The following is an 18,082-nucleotide window of genomic DNA, read 5'->3' as shown; positions in this document are numbered from 1 at the left end:
TATCAATTATTAATTAATTAGAGTTATATATCATAACAATTTTGCAGACCCAGTAGGTCGGATAAAAAGCCACTACTTTTGTCCGTCCCCGTCAGACGAATGGTTCCAAAAATTGAGATTTCTAAATAAGACCCGACCCAGAACAATCAAATTTCAGGACAGGATGGGGTCTATTAATAATTAATCAATTCCTTTTTTAAAAAAATCAACTAACAATCCATATAAGGGCTGGATTTTGAGGCACGTCACGTTCTGATAATTCAAATTCTCCGAAGCATCACAGGGTGCAGAGCTTTGATAGTTGCTACTCGAAGGAATATTACTATTATTATAGGGTGGAGATGAGGGTGTAAAATTAAGTACCAAATCGGCTTGAAACCCGGATAATTGCTTGACGAAACCGGGTTTAACCTTAATGAAAATAAAAAAATTTTGTTTATAGTGATTTTATTGGAGAAGAATATATATAACATTTTTTAAAGGATGCTTCAAAGATAAAAAAATTTGCCAGCCGTGCTAAAAAAACTGTTCTCAAATATAAAATATCTTCTCAAATTATTCACAAGTCTGAGATATAAATTAGTATTATTTTGCTTTTAACGCGCCAGGTTATTTAATTAATACACAATGAAACGAGTAATTTCAGAAAAATATTGAGTTAAATTTTATTTAAAATATCAGAAATGTTCATGAATAGGTAGGAAATTGAAATTTTCTTAGGGTAAATAAATATAAATGATATGGGTAATGTTATATTAATATAAAAAGGATCCAAGAATTCAGATAAAATCAGCTGATTATAAAGACAATTTCTTAGTAATAGACAGACATCAAATCAAAAAAATAATGAATATTATTTAGAAAAGTAATGATATTTTTTATTTATTTCATAACAATAGATGAATTGATTTTTAATATAAACCAATATTTATAATTCTTAAATATAAAAAATAAAATGTACATGTAGTACAAACAGTATAATCCGCAAGGACCATAAATTATAAATGCAAAAACGAGGGAAGCATTATAACGTATAAATCTTTGTAAATTATACCATTTCTGGAACCCAATTTAGCCAAATAATGAAGATATAAAAGTGGATGTCATAAATGGGGGTTCCATATTGGGAAATAGAAATTACTATAATTTTAGTTTGATTGTGAGTGGTTTCGTTTGCAGTACCCTGATTATTCGAGTATTGATTATCGTTGTTATGTTTGATAATTTGATTTGGATCCTTTATATTTAATACCTGTTTCAAAAAGAAATCATGAAATAAATTATGCGATTTATGAATTAATTAAAAAAGTTTGAAGAGGATTTATTTAAACTAAAAAACTTTATTTTGCGCTCCGGGTCTCCTACGAATTCCCTATCTAATATTATTTAGAATAAAAAAAATCTTGAGAAATATTTTTAATCGCCTTACAAAAGCATTTTACCATGCAAAGCAAGTGGCCTACAGGAGTTTGTAAGGCTCGGTCCGGTCAGAATTGATATAAAATTCAGCCAACCCAAATTTTAAATTTTAAGGCCTGTTTGGATATTTTTAAAATAAATGTTTGGATAGCCCTGGTTTATCTTTAAAAAAAATTTACGGCCCGGCATAAAAAACTTTTAACAGCTCGCGTTATTAAAAAAATATATTAGGTTTGGATACTAAAAAATATACATTCGGCATTTTACGGTTCGTATTTCAGCAAATATGAAATCAAAATCATATAATATCTAATAACTTTTAAAACTATCTTCTTTATTTTGAAATGATAGATGAAGATTATTTTTCGTTTAATACCAAAAAAGTTGTGAAATAATTAGGTGTAGTATAATTTCACCTCGAAATTATTATAATTAGTAAAAAATATTTTGCCTATATTTTATAAACTTAGGTATTTTCTTACGATCGATAAAAGGGTTTTAAAATGGAAATAGGAAATATGAAAAGGAATAAATATGATTTATTATTATATGTAGAGCTGTGCGCCGCAAGCTCACGCCGGCAATTGTATTCACGCCGGAACAGCCGCCGATTGAGAGAATCGGCGTGAGCCATCTCGCCGTTAATTTTTTTATGGCGGCGGCGCGGCCTGCATAATTTTTAGAATGCTGTTTAATTATATTTATACATTAAATTATTATTATTTTTTTTAAAATACTATCTTTATTATTTTTTTCAAACTACTTAAAAATGTATAAAACTATATTATAATAATATTACATTCAAATATTCATAGGAAACAATTATTATCTCCCAAAATCCTACCTTCAGCCTCATCGTGGCGGGGGAGTGGCAACGTCTTTTGGCGGCTAATGGAGGTCTAAAAGGTTCCCTGTGATCTGGGTCTAGAATAGGATCACCGTCTCCTCGACGGGGTGTAAAAACCATTTAAAGAGGTTGATGTCAGGAAGGGCATCCGATTGTAAAAACCTTGCTACAAAATTTCCCTATGGTTACAACAAAGCATGGGTGGGGTATAGCCCAAAGTACCCAGTGGGCCTCCTCATCCGCCTACGACAAAAAGAAGGATGGGAAACCTGGTGGAACAACTATTCATGAAAATGAAACTTATGACGGCCATAAACGACCTGATAAAAAGTAGAGAAACCAGTTTACGGGTGATCGAGTTAGGGTCGCGACATAGAATGTTGGGAGTATGACGGGAAGAGCGGGAGAAGTCGTCGATGTATTGCACAGAAGACATCTAGAAGTGTGCTGCATACAGGAGACTAGATGGAAAGGAAATGGGACTAGAATGATTGGCAAGACTAGCGAAAAGTATAAATTCTTTTGGCAAGGAGGTAATGATGGTAAGGCTGGAGTTGGGGTATTGGTTGCGGAGAAATTGGTAGACAAAGTAGTCGAAGTAAGAAGGCTAGACAACCAGATAATGGTTATCAAGATGATTTTTGGTAGAAAGCTATATAATATTATCTCCGCATATGTTCCTCAGGTTGGAAGAAGTGAAGAAGAGAAAGATATATTTTGGGACAGTCTATTGGGGGTGACATCGAGACTGGCAAATGAAGAGGAGATTATCCTGGCTGGTGATCTGAATGGACATGTGGGAGCGAGTAGTGAGGGTTATGAAGGAGTACATGGAGGGTTCAGTTACGGCATGAGAAATTTAGAAGGAGAGAGTATTTTAGATTTTAGTGATGCTATGGATATGATTGTCTGTAATACAATGTTTAAGAAAGAATCAGAGAAGCTGGTGACTTATAAGTCGGTTAGTACCAAAAGTACAGTGGATTACTTGTTATTAAGGAGATTTGATCGATGTATAGTAAAAAATTTGAAAGTGATACCGGGAGAGGAATGTATAAATCAGCATCGACTAGTTGTAGGAGATCTCACTCTTAAAGGTGCCAGGGTCACTAAAAGAAAGTTTGTCCCTAGGCTGAAGGTTTGGAAATTGAAGGAAAAGAGTGCTAGACGTCAATTCAATATGGCATTGGCGATTAGGGAGGCGGAGGTGGCACAAGCATCTGGGGTGAATGACAAGTGGGAAGCCATGAAGAAAGCCTGAGTAATGACAACTGATGAGGTATGTGGATGGACAAAAGGGCCGCCTAGACATAAGGAGACTTGGTGGTGGAACCCGGAGGTAGCGAAAGCCGTGGAAGAGAAACGGAGGTGTTTCAAAATATGGCATAATAGCAAAGAAAATAGTGATAATGATATTTACAAGATGGCTAAAAGAAATAATTAATAGCGAAGGAAGAAGAAAAAAGACACGAGTTTGCTAAAGAAATGGAATTGGAAATATGGTTCGAATGGCAAAACAGATGTCAAAAAAGAGGCAGGATGTGATAGGTGTAAAATGTTTGAAAAATATGGAAGGAAAAATGGCTATTGATGGTAGTGGTATTAACAACACCTGGAAGATTTACATGAAAGGACTTTTGAATAAAGAAAATAAATGGTATAATAATATTAGTTGTGCAAAGGTAGAAGGTCCAGGGTGTAAATTTGGCAAGGACGAGATAAAGAGAGCAGTGAAAAAGATGAAGAAAGGGAAGGCATCGGGTTTAACGATGGTGGTATCAGAGATGTTTAAAGGTTCTGATGATTTAGGGATTGAATGGTTAATGAATTTAGCAAATCAAATTGTCACAGAAGGTACTATTCCTGAGGACTGGCGAAGAAGTATAATTATCCCAGTATACAAAGGGAAAGGTGATCCTTTAGATTGAGGGTCTTTCAGAGCTATTAAACTCTTGGAACATGCAATGAAAGTATTTGAGAGAGTGTTAGAGAAGCGGTTAAGGGAACAAATTAAAATTGATGAAATGCAGTTTGGTTTTACATCGGGAAAAGGCATGACAGATGCAATTATTGTGGTGAGACAAATTCAGGAGAAGTATCTTGCGAAGGATAAGAAACTCTATTATGCGTTTGTTGATTTGGAGAAAGCATTTAATAGGGTGCCGCGTGAGATTACTAGATGGGCCTTGAGAAAATCAGGTGTGGAGGAATGGTTGGTTACCGCAGTGATGGCAATGTATGTTGGAAGCACAAACAGCAGTACGGACGGATTATGGTGATAGTGACAGCTTTGAGGTGAAGGTAGGACTTCATCAAGGATCCGTGCTGAGTCCATTATTATTTATCTTAGTAATGGATGTGGTGGTTAGAGAAATGCGTGAAGGACTTGCATGGGAGATATTATATGCAGATGACCTTGTATTAATGGCAAACAGTGAGGGAGAATTGAGGGATAAAGTTAGTAAATGGAAGATGACTATGGAAGCAAAGGGCCTGAAAATGACTGCATCAAGAACAAAGGTGATGATTGGTGGGGAAAATCTAAAGATGGAGGAATCCGGTAAGTGGCCTTGTAGTGTATGTGGGAAAGGAGTTGCTAGAAATTCTATCCAATGCACCAGATGCCAGAAATGGGTACATAAAAGATGTAGCGGGAAAAAAGGCAGTTTGATGTTAGAAAGAATGACCTTTATTTGTAGAACATGCATGAAAGGGATACATAATAATGATAACCTAAAAAATGGTGGTCTGGATATTGGCAATGGGTTAACCCTAGAAAAAGTGAATACGTTTTGTTATTTAGGTGATATGCTAAACGCAGATGGTGGTGTAGATTCTGCCGTTGTTGCAAGGATCAGACAAGCTTGGCAGAAGTTCAGAGAGATGTCGTCTATTCTTACAAATAAAAAAGTTTCTCTGAAGTTAAAGGGGAAAGTTTACGTAAGCTGTGTGAGGAGTTGTTTAGTTTATGGCGGTGAAACATGGGCAATGAAAGCGACTCACGAAGCCAAATTAGAAAGAACAGAGATGAGGATGGTTAGATGGATGTGTGGGGTATCTCTGAGAGATAGAAATACTAGCTAGGAATTGCGAGCAAGATTATGTATAGAAATGATTGTTATGGTAATGCGACGAAATAGACTAAGATGGTTTAGGCATGTGGAACGTATGACAAGAGATGACTGGGTAAAGAGATGCACAATGATGGAAGTAGGAGGATCAAGACCTAGAGGAAGACCCAAGATGACGTAGACAAATGTGATAGCGGCGGATATGAGAAGCATGAATCTTACAAGTATTGATGCTCAGGACCGTCAAAAATGGAAAAGAAAAATCAGAGGGAAAACTGACCTACCCGGGTAAACCTGGAAATCGCCATAAAATGGAGAAGAAGAATAAGGAAAATAATATATATTTTTATTTTGTAATTTTATAAAATAGGAACACCATGCGCGCTGAACTAGGAGGGAAAAGGGAGTGTTTCAAAGAAATACTTGTAGTTCCCCTTTAAGATTTCGAATTGGATTTTTTGTTAAAGAAATACAGTTTTTGACCCTTGTCCTTAATGAAATTCTTCTACCCAATTGATTTAAGAACTTTAGGGATTGGGGACCTGGGTTTCAAAATTAGGGGAATAAAAATAAAAGAATTACGGAGGGATCTATATTTATTAAACTTATTGATTTCTTGGAGTTCCAAGGGGTCGGTATTTCCGTTAGCCGGAAAGGAGGTAACACACGAGACATCTCAGACAAGTCTTTTTTAGCCGTGCCAAGATGTCGAAAATATGCCGTCGGGACGCTTACCGTCCGCATTTGGGAGACCTAACAGCTCCAAACTATTGGGAAAACCGGCCGAAATCATGGCTTTGCCGATTAACCTATTAAGGTTAACGTGTCTCAGAAAACGGCCACTGACTTTGAGACAAGAAAAACAATGTCTAGAGAAGGGATCAATCTGTTTACAACAGGCAGCATAGGTATCCACAGAATAAGGCAACTAAGCCTATGGCCAATGGCAGTTTGGAACTCATCGTCTGTGAGTAACGTTTCCTTTTTACCACTCGGAATCGCGTCTAGCCATTCATGGCCGTTAGAATTTTTTTTTGCATTTCTGAGCAGTTGAAGGTTAATTAGATCGGGACACAGACCAAATTTTTCAAATGCGCATTGAAGCATAGGGACCAGGAAGTAGTAATCTGCATCGGGCCTAATTCCGGCCCGAATATTTTTTAAAAAGTTTAGCTAGCCCGGCCCTAACCCGAATTTTTTTAAAAAGTTTTGCCGGTCCGGCCCGAACACAAAATTTATTTTAAAAAAATTTACTGGCCCGGCCAGGCCCGAATATATTTAAATATAGAAATTAATTTTTATAATTACTTAAAATAAAAGACATAATAAAAAATTCAATATAAAATTGATAAATTTAGATATATTTAATAAAATTTCCAAGGTCCGACTCGACCCGGCCCGAAATTATTTTAAAGGTAAGCGGGCAAGACTAAAAGGGATTAGAAAAAATGTTTAAATTTTAATTCGAAGGCCTTAAGGAGAATATTATACAAACTGGGGAAGATTTATATGTGTAAGAATTAGGAAGGAAAAGACATTTTTTAATGAGTGAGTGAATTGAAAAGGGATTAAATCAAATCGTCAAAAAAATTTTGACAGAAGTTGAAAGACCGATAGGAACCTAGACAGCGTTTCTCGTGCGGAATGATTATAAAATCTTGGGGAGGGATAAAATCCTTATTGTTGAGAGAAGAAATTTCACACTTTTTTCTATTTAGGGAAAGACCGATTTTCAAGGCTTCCATTTCAACGTACTCGATGGCCGACAAAACATTGGGTAAAGACCCACCAAAAAGCCATGGTCGAGATACCATAAATTAAGGACTAATTTGAAACCAGGCTTTAAATTTTTAATCAAATCCTGAATCCCTATAGGTAAAGAGCAAGGGACCTAGTGGATCACCTTGCTGAATCCCTCTTCAGAGGATATGAAAAATTCCACGAATTTGAGTAACGAAGGAAATCCACAACAGGAATTAAGGAAATTCCAGTATTTTGGAAGATGATGTAGAAAAGAGGGTAAGTATGCGCTCTTATGGATGCTGTTGAAGGCATTTCTGAAGTCTAACTTGCAGAAAACCTTATCCGCCTCAGTATTTATAAAAATACGGGTTACAGGCGAGGCCATTTAGCAACCACCTTTCACTCTAAATCCTAACTGTGAGGGAAATAGGAGGGAACTGGCCTTAGGCCGGATCCTATTTACAATAGCCTTGGCGATTAATCGACGAAAGAATGACCCTATGGCTATGGGTCTAATGCCACCATCCGGTTTGGTTAAAAAAACAAGACGTGTGCCAAAATGAATAGGACGAATACAAAGAGTAACTTCGCATAAGAGGATATTAGTGCAAAGTTCAGTTAATGATTTCAGCAGAGGGTAAATAAAACCATTATCAGAGCACTGAATTAAATCAACAAAAAAAAACAGGTCTGAAACCGTCCAACCTACCTGTCGTCCCTTTTTTTAAAGGACTTCAAACACTTAAGTACTTCATCGGGGAAGAGACATGCGGGTGAATGTTAAAAGGGGAAGCAAGTGGATGTTTCTCGAGAAGTTATTGAAAAATAGTAACGTAGGGGAAATAGTATCATTAGAAGTCAATATTTGGGCAGCGCCGTTAATATCTCTAAGATCTAATTTTTAAGAGATCAATTAACAACGGAGAGAGTTAGGATTTAAAGAGTTAGATGGAGAAAATTTATCAATAATATTATTGCCAAAATTGGACACTTTCTCCTTGATTGAGGCAGATAAGCTATTTATTCTATTCTTGGGCTTAACTAAAACTCGAAAGCAAAAAGTAATTAGATCTAACCACAAGGGTGTTGAGGAGAAATATGAGTTTAAATTATTCAAAAGAGACGTAAGGAATATTATTATTTAAATTTGAATATTAACATTAATAAAATTAACATAAATTGTATTCTATTGCTATATATAATAGAATAGTGTATATCATTTATAAATATTCATACATCGTATTTTATTTACACAAACAATACATATTAATTATTTTTATAGACTTTCACGTTTTAAATACAATTCTGAAATAATAACTATCTCTACTAATCATAAATCAAGTCATGTCTGAGGGTAATTTTGAAATCTTATTTTGAAGAATGAAAATAAAAAAAAGCACAATAATGCCTGATTATATTTATTATGAACTTGCTTAAAATTGGGAAGATGAAGAAAATTCGGATAAACGTAATCCACATGATCTTCTCCGTAAAAAAATTAGAGAAATTATTTCAGCCCTCAGATATCGAGTAGCTGATTTGGAATGTGAAATTGAGGATGAGCATCGTAAATGTCTGCAGTCAATCTACGAGACAGGTCATATCTTGCATATTGTTGATTCTAATTCATACTTTGATGACCATTTTGCTATTTCTGATGAATAGGATAATAGAAATGGTATTGCATCAACCAATCTAATTAATACAAAACTTTAGAATTAAATTGCCCTACCCGCTGGCACAGCATATTAATTATGCTAGAAAGTGTTCGCAGTGTAACAAAATTCCTATAAATAATGTTCTAAATAAAATAGGAAAACAATCTTTAAACCTATTTAATAATGAATGGGATATGATTGATGAGCTTTACGCAGTATGAAATACCCGAGAGTTGGTGGAATTTCTTTCCTCCTAAAAGGGATCGACAATAAACTTAGATTTATTATTTCGCAGTAAAATAGAAACCCTACAAAGCAATAAATCTGATTGCTCAGATATTCTTTGCTTAAAAGAAAATATTTAAAAAATGCTTGACCATAGGTTTCCCATTCAAGTTATTTTAATTTTTATTAATAAAATTATATTTTAAACATTAGATATTAGCGATCCCAGATTTCAAAATCAATTGTTTCAGAATATTTAAATTTGAATTTTAAGACATCATTGCAATTTTTAATTAGACATTTAAAACTTTTAGAGCATGATAGGAATGCACAAAATGAGATTCAAGATGAAGATAATCGGCAAGCATTAAGTTCTTATATTGTTAAAATAGCTCGTATACATTCCCTTCCAAGCAACGATTATAACATTAGTAATCTAGAACAAGAATGTCATATTATGCTCAGCCAAAATAATCTCCCAAGAGGATGAACATTAACCTTTTGAAAGAAAAAGCGACAGGAACTTCCTAGGCTTGCTAATTTAGCTAAAAAGGTTCTTTGTATACCTGCAACCAGTAAGCGAAACATTTTTTTCCATTGCTGGATTAATACTCAATGCAAAAAGGACTTCTTTATGACCCATAAATCTTAATAAAATACTATTTATTTATGACAATTATAATTTTGCTGAATCTGAATTCGGATTTATTACATTTCATACTTTATATTTTGCTTGCATTCCAAATATATATTTTAATTTGTTATAATAAAAATCAATAGAATATCATTAATATGTGTTGTTTATGTGACTCTGATCTAAGTAAAAATGTCATAGTATATTTCTGAGAATGAGAAAATACATAAATTTAAATTGGAGTGAGACAGGAAATAATTTAAGAAATGAATTAAACTATGTTAACAATGTGTTAGAAAAGAGCGCCCAAATAAATTATAAAAAAATGTAATACTTTGATTTATAAATTAAATTCATTAAAAAAGAAATTGAATTATAAATTAAATTCATTAAAAAAAATTTTAAATAAATGTCGCGCCGTCGAACGCCGATGAAAAAATAAAAAAATAACGTGTCAATTGAGACATCGGCGCACAGGTCTAATTATATGACACAACAATTAAATGTATTTTATTATTCATTTTTAATTTTTATATTATAATAGTGGCGACTAAAAATATTCGGTAAAGGTATTTTAAATATAAAATTTAAGCCCGGCCCGAGTATTTTGATTCCCTTTTATAGTCCCTTAAAAACAGAGTTTGAAAAATAATTTTTTTTGCCCAAAATTTTGAGCAAAAAATCTTTGAAGATCATAATTGAAGTTTTTTAAGATCAAATATTTTTTTAAAAGATTGGATTTCATGACGAAAATTTTTTTATGCATACACAGACTTACAAAAGTTTTTTAAAAAAAAAGATTTAGAATTTTAGGTAAAGTTTTATCAAAAATCATATTGAGCATTCATAAAATTTTTTTTAGAGATCCTTTTTATTTTGAAAGGCATTTCAAACTCTGCTTAAAATTAAAAATTTAGAAAACATTTACCTTGCCAAATTTGAATATAAAATGATAGTTTTATAAGTTTTTAAGCAAGATTAATTGTTTATATGTAGTATAAACTCTAGCCCTCACCACCCACATGAATCTTAAAAATACTAAATCCACCCCCCCCCCCTAATATCCTATAATACTGACTCCACTAGCTAATATCAGCATTCCTCTGATAGTATCAAAATAAATATAGAAAAATATATAAAAAAATATATGCCCAAAACTTTCCGCGTATTTGATAGTGTCTGACTAATATTAAAAATTTTAAAACTGTCTTTTAAATGGTATATAATGTTATAGATTAAATAAGTCAATAAATTAATAAAATTTTAAACTAAAATATGAATAACAACACTCTTTAGCAAAAAAATTTATAGCCTTTTTTATATAAAAAGATACTATTTTTTATATAAGGAATAAGATGTTACATACTGGTATTGTTTGGAATATTTCCTGTTTGTCAAAATGGTAGAGTATTACAAAAGAATACCGTTTTTTTTTCAACGCAACGACCAAAATTTTCGCGTGAAGAGCGAATTCTAAGCTTACAACTTGGAGGCTAAATTTTTTCTTCATTTTATTGTGCAAAATTTCATCTTTCTCGTTATACGCCGTTGCTACTGGTTGAGAAGTGTTGATTTTACCGTCTTCGGTAAGCGAGTTAGTAAGAATTTCTTGAGTGTTCGCCGAGATGGATGAATCATCTGTGGAGGTTCTTTCAAAAATTTTGTTGGTCTTGAGTCTGTATAAGATTTGCAAGTTCACTGAAACGTTTTTTTAGTATATATTTTAGGACTATTGATAAAATGTGTATATAATTAATCCTTACATAATTAAAATGTATAATCATATCTAATATATAGCTTAGATCTGAAAAGTCAAAATTTTTGCAAATTGTTACTAAGGGAAATTAAAAATATGAGCTATAAATGAATATTAAATACTTTAAATCGGTTCGGACCGAGTTTCGAAAAATTTTTTTTAGACCCGACCCGAGTGTATTTGATCCGGGCATGCCAGTCTTTGATATATATTATATCCTCAAATTAAAACATTATATAATCTGCAAATGGTAAACAGACAATATATGTAATACCTTATAGAATAGTTTGAAAATGTAATTTTACACATTACTTAAATCCATTTCCAACAAAATTTGATTTTTTATATTTAAAAAAACGGAATAAATGATTTAAAGGTGGAAAATTGCCAAATAATTTGTTGAGCGCATTTTTTAATGAGGATTATATACTAAAATTAGGATATTAGCAGTGGCGTAGGCATGCAATGAAATGTTTTTTTAAAAAAAACAACTATTTTTATGTTTTTAATTTATTATAAATAATAATTGATCTATAGTATTTGATTATAAGAAACAATTAGCAAAATTTTATGCCGCAAATGAAATTTTATTCGGGATAAAATTGTGGTTTTTAAATAAATTATACGATGTTGTATTTGCAGCACTGGAATTTTATATATCAAGCAAGGAAAAAGATTCAGCAGATGCTGGGAATCTTTTACAGGCTATTATTAAACTACAATTTTTAATATCAATTCATGTTTATATTTTATTTAATTTATGAGTTTAGCAAAATGTAGGATTTATTGGAGATTATGAATAGAGCAAAGGATATTGTTGATATTTAACAAATATCAGAGAATGTGAATGAAAAATTTCATGAAATATGAGAAAGTAAAAGAGATTGCTAAAATGTTTGGGATTAAAATTTTTGAACTTGGGTTAGGGTTAAGAGTAGTCTTAGACAATCCAATCGCTCAAATATTGATGCATCTACAATTGAGGATTTTTATAATATAAACACTTTTATTCCCCTTATTGATATATTTTTATTTCAATTAAAGTAAAAATTTATTGGTCATAATTTTATTTTAAAAAGCTTTTATTTTATTTTGCTGGTTGAGTCTAAACTGTTGATTATACTTGAAACACGAGAGGATATTAAGAAAATCTCAGTTTTACGCTAATGATTTAGTAGGAGGCTCATATGATAAGTTACTTTGTGATGTCGGATTTTGGTATAAGAATAGAATATTCCTTGAGACCAAAAATGCTCTGCAGGCCCTTTCCATGTGTAACTGCATTTAGATCCTGCCTAATATCAAAACATTATTAATTATTTTAGCTACCTCACCAATTAGTACCTGTCCTGCACTAATGAAAGGTTTTTTTCAACTTTAAAAATGTTTAAAACCTATTTAAGATATAGCACCGATGAAAAACGTTTAAATGAATTAGCCCTATTAAATATTTATAAGGAGATTATTCTAGAAAAAAATTTGATTCTAGATGAATTAGCAAAATCTCAGAGAAAAGTAGACATTTAAAAATTCAAATTATTTAATATATAATAATCAAATTTTTTCATAAAATGGATTTTTAGTTATAACATTTATTAATTTTTGCATTAACTCTTAAAATTTATGCAATTAATACTATTTTTAATCAAAGTACTGTCTATTATTTATATTTTGAAAATATCTTCATATTTTTTTAAATACCATTATTTGCATAAGAATTACTTATATTTTATGTAATTGTTAAATTACATTTGTTTTTAAATAGAGTTTTTATACAATAAAATTTTTAATATTATAATCTGTATAATATATCAAAATTTTGAAATTTATTTTAAATAATAAGGAATGTAATTTATGCTAAAGTATTTTTATATAATATATAAAATCTATAATGAAATACTCTCTAAAATTTGTTATATGCAAATATATAAAATAATTTTAACATAGCCTGAGATATAAGCCATTGAGTGTTCATAAAAAATGGGAGAATTGGAGGGCTATACCCCCCCCCCCACCTCATGAGAAAATCCTGGCTAGGCCACTGGATATTAATCTGGCATACATTTATTAATGATCTGCATCTATAATTAATCAAAATAAAAGATATATGTTATATGGCATCTAGTTTCTATAAATAAAATCAAATATTTTTATTTTACATAAATAATCCAACATAAAATTGATAAATTTAGATATATTTAAAAAAATTCCCAAGGCCCGATCCGACTCGAACTTAATTTTTTTAAATATATTAGGCCCGACCCAGACCGAACCCGATTTTTTTTAAAAAATAGGCTTCGGGCCGGGCCTACTTTTACAGATCTCTAACACTATTACTTGTTTCACATTGCGGTAAGATATACACATGTTAGCATTTCAGGGTTCAGAGCGATTAGGGCTGCCAGATTATATCATTTATTGTAAAAATGTTGAAACATATGACCAAACCCTTGAGTTTTGATAAATCTCATTTATTATTAAATCATTTGAAATATTTTACAAGCTTCCATATGATAGACTATTAAACAAATTATTGGCTCTCGTGAGTTAGAGATTGAAGAATAATTTTATTTATATACAAAACATATGTGCAAATTTTGTGTAATATACCTAACGCTGTTAAATGTTCAGAGTTGTTAAAAGATCGAATCAAAAGATCGACGATCCTGGCGATCGCAAATTTGTCAATTTTACGAGATTTATGATTCTGACCTAAATTGAGGATCGAGATCATTTTGTTTAAAATTCGATCTCGATCTTTTTAAAAATTAATTTTTTATTTAAAAAGCAATAAATAAAATAAAAATTTTGAAAATTAAATTAAAATATAATTTTTTAAAAAAATATCTATCTTCATATTTTATCAACTTTCATTATCAACTTCCATTCCACCATTTATTTTATAGATATATTTATTCATTTCCTAAATTTTACGAGATTTAGAGCTCTTACAAGTTATTTAATATAAATTTATAATAATATATTAATATTTATTTTAATAGGTAAATGTAAATGTCCATTATAGATTTAGAAGATTCTATTGCTTCTACTATTGATGTAACAGCAGATATAAGTGAGAATGAGAATCTTTTACCATTTTTGAAATTACGTAAATATTTTACTTTATATGAAATGGATGAAAGCAACTCTTATAATATGATCAGCACCAAATGCCGTCTCTGTAAGAAGATAATATCATCTTCCAAAATATCATCCTCGAACTTAAAGAGACATTTACAAGTAATTCTTTTAAATTTTTTTTATTTGATAATCTTAATGTCAACATGTTTAAATTTAATTTATTACATTCCTGAGTTGAGCAGGTCCTACAGAAATGGAATCTAGATACAGATTCTTTATAAAAAAAATGAATTATTAGATACAGTATAATTAATAAAATATTTGATGAAGAGTTAATCTTGGTTTTGTTATTTATATATAATAATTAGGCATTTATTTTTTAATATTACTTTTATATTAGTTTAATTTTCAAAAGAAGAGTATTTATAATAAATGGAAGTGTAATAACTAATAATTAAGCCTTTATAATGTATTTTGACTTTCTTTAATATAATTAAAACATCCAGTTCAATGTTATTTGTATTGAACTTAGCAATGTTTCACCAAAATAAAAATAAATATCTATTCTATTATTTCTTTATTATAATATATTAAATCTAATCAATTAGTATTATAGTTTCAGTTTGAGCTTGATTATATAATCCTCTTGACAACATTTTTAGGGCTTTTTTTAATAATATATTTTGAATTGAAAGTATTTTTTGTATCATTTGACTCAATCCATAAGTTCTTAATGCCAAAAAGCCTCATTATATTCATAATAGGAAAATACTTTATTAAAATCGGCCCATATCATCTTGGGCAACTTTTAATAATGATAGACAATATTGTAAACTTAAATTTTTAAGATCCCCCTTTTAGCTACTAATAAAACATACTTTAATATGTTTAACAAAATTTGTTGAACCCTTAATCCATAGTTCTTAAATGCCAAAAAGGCTAATTATATTCATATATAGGAAAATATTTTATCAAAATCTTTAGCCCATATCATCTTGGGCAACTTTTAATAATGATAGACAAAGACAATATTGTAAACTTAAAATTTAAAATAACCTATATGAACCTTTTTTAACCATATATAAATTTAATAATATACTTTAATATGTTTAACAAAATTTGTGTTAAACCCTTTATCATTTTTTTGTTTATATAGGTTTTACATTCAGCCTGTACATTGTTTTTTTTAACTTTAAATTTCCATATAAAATTTTAAAATTGAAATTTGATTCAGGAGAAGTTATTTTCATCTTTTATAAAGAAAAAGCACAGTGAATTTAAAAATGGGATTACCAAACACATCAACGAATTCTCTACACAAAAAAATATATCACTGCAAAACCAAAGTGGTTCTGGTTGCAAATCCAGACAATCTAAATTAAATTTTAACAATCTAAATATTCCAGCTGTATTGCAAAAAACAGCAGACAAGGTTATCATGGATTTTATTATTGACACCTTCCAACCACTGTCTCTGGTTGATGATCCTTCATTTGAAAAAATGATTAAAACTTTTTCTCCTGCGACAAAAATTATTTATCGCCAAACACTGGGCAACAGGATATCTACTTCCTTCTCTTATATGACGACAAATCTTATAAGAGATTTGTCTGAAGTTTCTTATGTATGCACCATTGCTGATTGTTGGAGTGGTCATCGAAGGTATATTATATTTATATAAATTTTATAATGTTTATTTTATTAGGGCTTTTATTGGACTTACTGCACATTGGCTGGATCCGTTAACCCTCAAGAGAAGGTCAGCCGCTTTGGCACTGAGGAGGATAATTGGGAGGCAAACATATGATGTTTTGGCCAACGAAATCATGGGTATCCACAAGTTCTATAAAATTCATAAAAAGGTGGTGAAGATGGTGACTGACAATGGAACCAACTTTGTCAAGGCATTTAAGTAATATTTATATTTAGCAAAAAATATTTAAATAAATTTATTTTTTCTAGAGTTTTTGGAGAAAATGAAGAAGATATTAGTTAGGATATGGAATTGATAAATTTGGATGACATATTATCCTTTGATGACCCAATTATTCCTACTATCAGCCTACCAAAACATCAACTTTGTTGCCATAATCTTAACCTTATTGCAACAACAGATGCGGAGATGGCAGATAGTGATCTCAATTATAAACGAATATCTAGATCCACTTTTGCAAAATGTTTTGCTTTAGTTAATAAACAAAATATGTCGTCAAAAATGGCGGATATTTTATTGGAGAAATTGGGAAGATATTTAATAGCTCCCAACGAGACAAGATGGAATTCTTATTACCAATCCATGAAATTAATAGATAAGATGCTTTCTGAAAAGTTTTCAGAAGTAGAACAAGTATGTGATCAAATTGAATTTGCAATGTTTAGGCAAGAGGAATGTTTTTTTGTTAAAGAGTATGCAACAGTAATACAATGATATTCTCTAAATAAATTTAAATTTTATAGGTTATTGCACCTTTGGCGATCTCGTTAAAAATCTTGGAACGGGAGGATAATATGGAGCAGGGATATCTAACTCCCGTTCTATCGATATTAATAGATAAATTAACGAAATTTAGCTGCCTGTGGTATTGTCAGCCCCTTGTAGATAGTGTTCTTAGAGGTATTGATAAAAGGTAATATTTTTTTATGCAATTATTTTATATTATCAGATATCTGCAAAATATATTAAAAAATTGCAAAGATCTGGCAAATTCAGTAAAATATTTTTAACAGGCCAGTTCTACTAAACCTCTGATATCTAGTAAAATATTAATGGGCCTTTGAAGACATTAAAAATTTATTAGATTATTTGAATTTTAAGTTAATATTTTGAGTAATATTCGTTGTATATAAATTACAATGTTAATTTCTTAGTATATTAAGTATTGTTTACATTTAATCAATATTTATGATATGACCCAAATATAAATAAATACCATACAGATGATGTGCCAGACTTGACTGTAAAATTTAAAAGGGTTAAGTTTTGCAGATACTTGATTTGATTTATATGAATAAAATGAACACTTATTTAATAATAAATTAATTATCATTTCATAATATAGATTTCCTTCAAGACAGTAACATTTTGGCAGCCATGATTCACCCTAAATTTAAACTTAATTGGCCTTATATTAATCTGCCACAAAATATGATGGTAAAAGAAAGATTAGTTGCCCATTTGGAAAATATGCAGGAACAACCATATGCGGATACCTCAAATGAATGTATGGATGACATTAATGCTTTTTTTGGGAAAAATACTGTACAAAATGCTTGTTCCGTTAAATAAAATTTTTATTCAAATGATGATTCCATGAATATTTTTAATACTTATATTAATTTAAAAAAATATTTATTGAATATAATACATGTTTAGTAAAGCTAAACATGTTTTAAATGAAAGACGCGGATGTTTAAATGATGATAATTTAGAAAAAATTTTATTATTAAAAGCTAATTTTAATTATAAATAAATATATTATAATTGTTATATTTATTATTCAATTACAATAAATTTCTACCATATTTAATTTATTTTTATATTAGTTAATTTTGCATCGGTTATATTATATTATTATTCAATTACAATAAATTTATAACATATATTAGTTAATTTTGCATCGGTCAGAAATTTCCTTCAGAAATTTAAAT

General features: G+C 30.5%; 1 protein-coding gene across 5 annotated transcripts in view; it reads right to left on the bottom strand.

The window, feature by feature from the left end:
- LOC135924818 (syntaxin-binding protein 5-like) overlaps positions 1-18,082 on the bottom strand; it is an 86,592-nt gene that overhangs the window by 26,026 nt on the left and 42,484 nt on the right. For all 5 annotated transcript variants that reach the window (XM_065459939.1, XM_065459940.1, XM_065459935.1 and 2 more), the window contains exons 15-17: positions 10,964-11,295; positions 1,142-1,252; positions 215-411 (exon numbers count right to left, since the gene is read on the bottom strand). In XM_065459939.1, the coding sequence (XP_065316011.1) occupies positions 215-411; positions 1,142-1,252; positions 10,964-11,295 (640 nt within the window). The remainder of the gene's footprint in view (positions 1-214; positions 412-1,141; positions 1,253-10,963; positions 11,296-18,082) is intronic.

The sequence above is a fragment of the Gordionus sp. m RMFG-2023 genome, chromosome 2 (assembly GCF_954871325.1).
Source record: "Gordionus sp. m RMFG-2023 chromosome 2, tfGorSpeb1-WG-v2, whole genome shotgun sequence".
NCBI classification, from domain to species: domain Eukaryota; kingdom Metazoa; phylum Nematomorpha; class Gordioida; order Chordodea; family Parachordodidae; genus Gordionus; species Gordionus sp. m RMFG-2023.
Note: the sequence above shows the minus strand (reverse complement) of the source record. Positions and strands in the feature narration are given on the sequence as shown.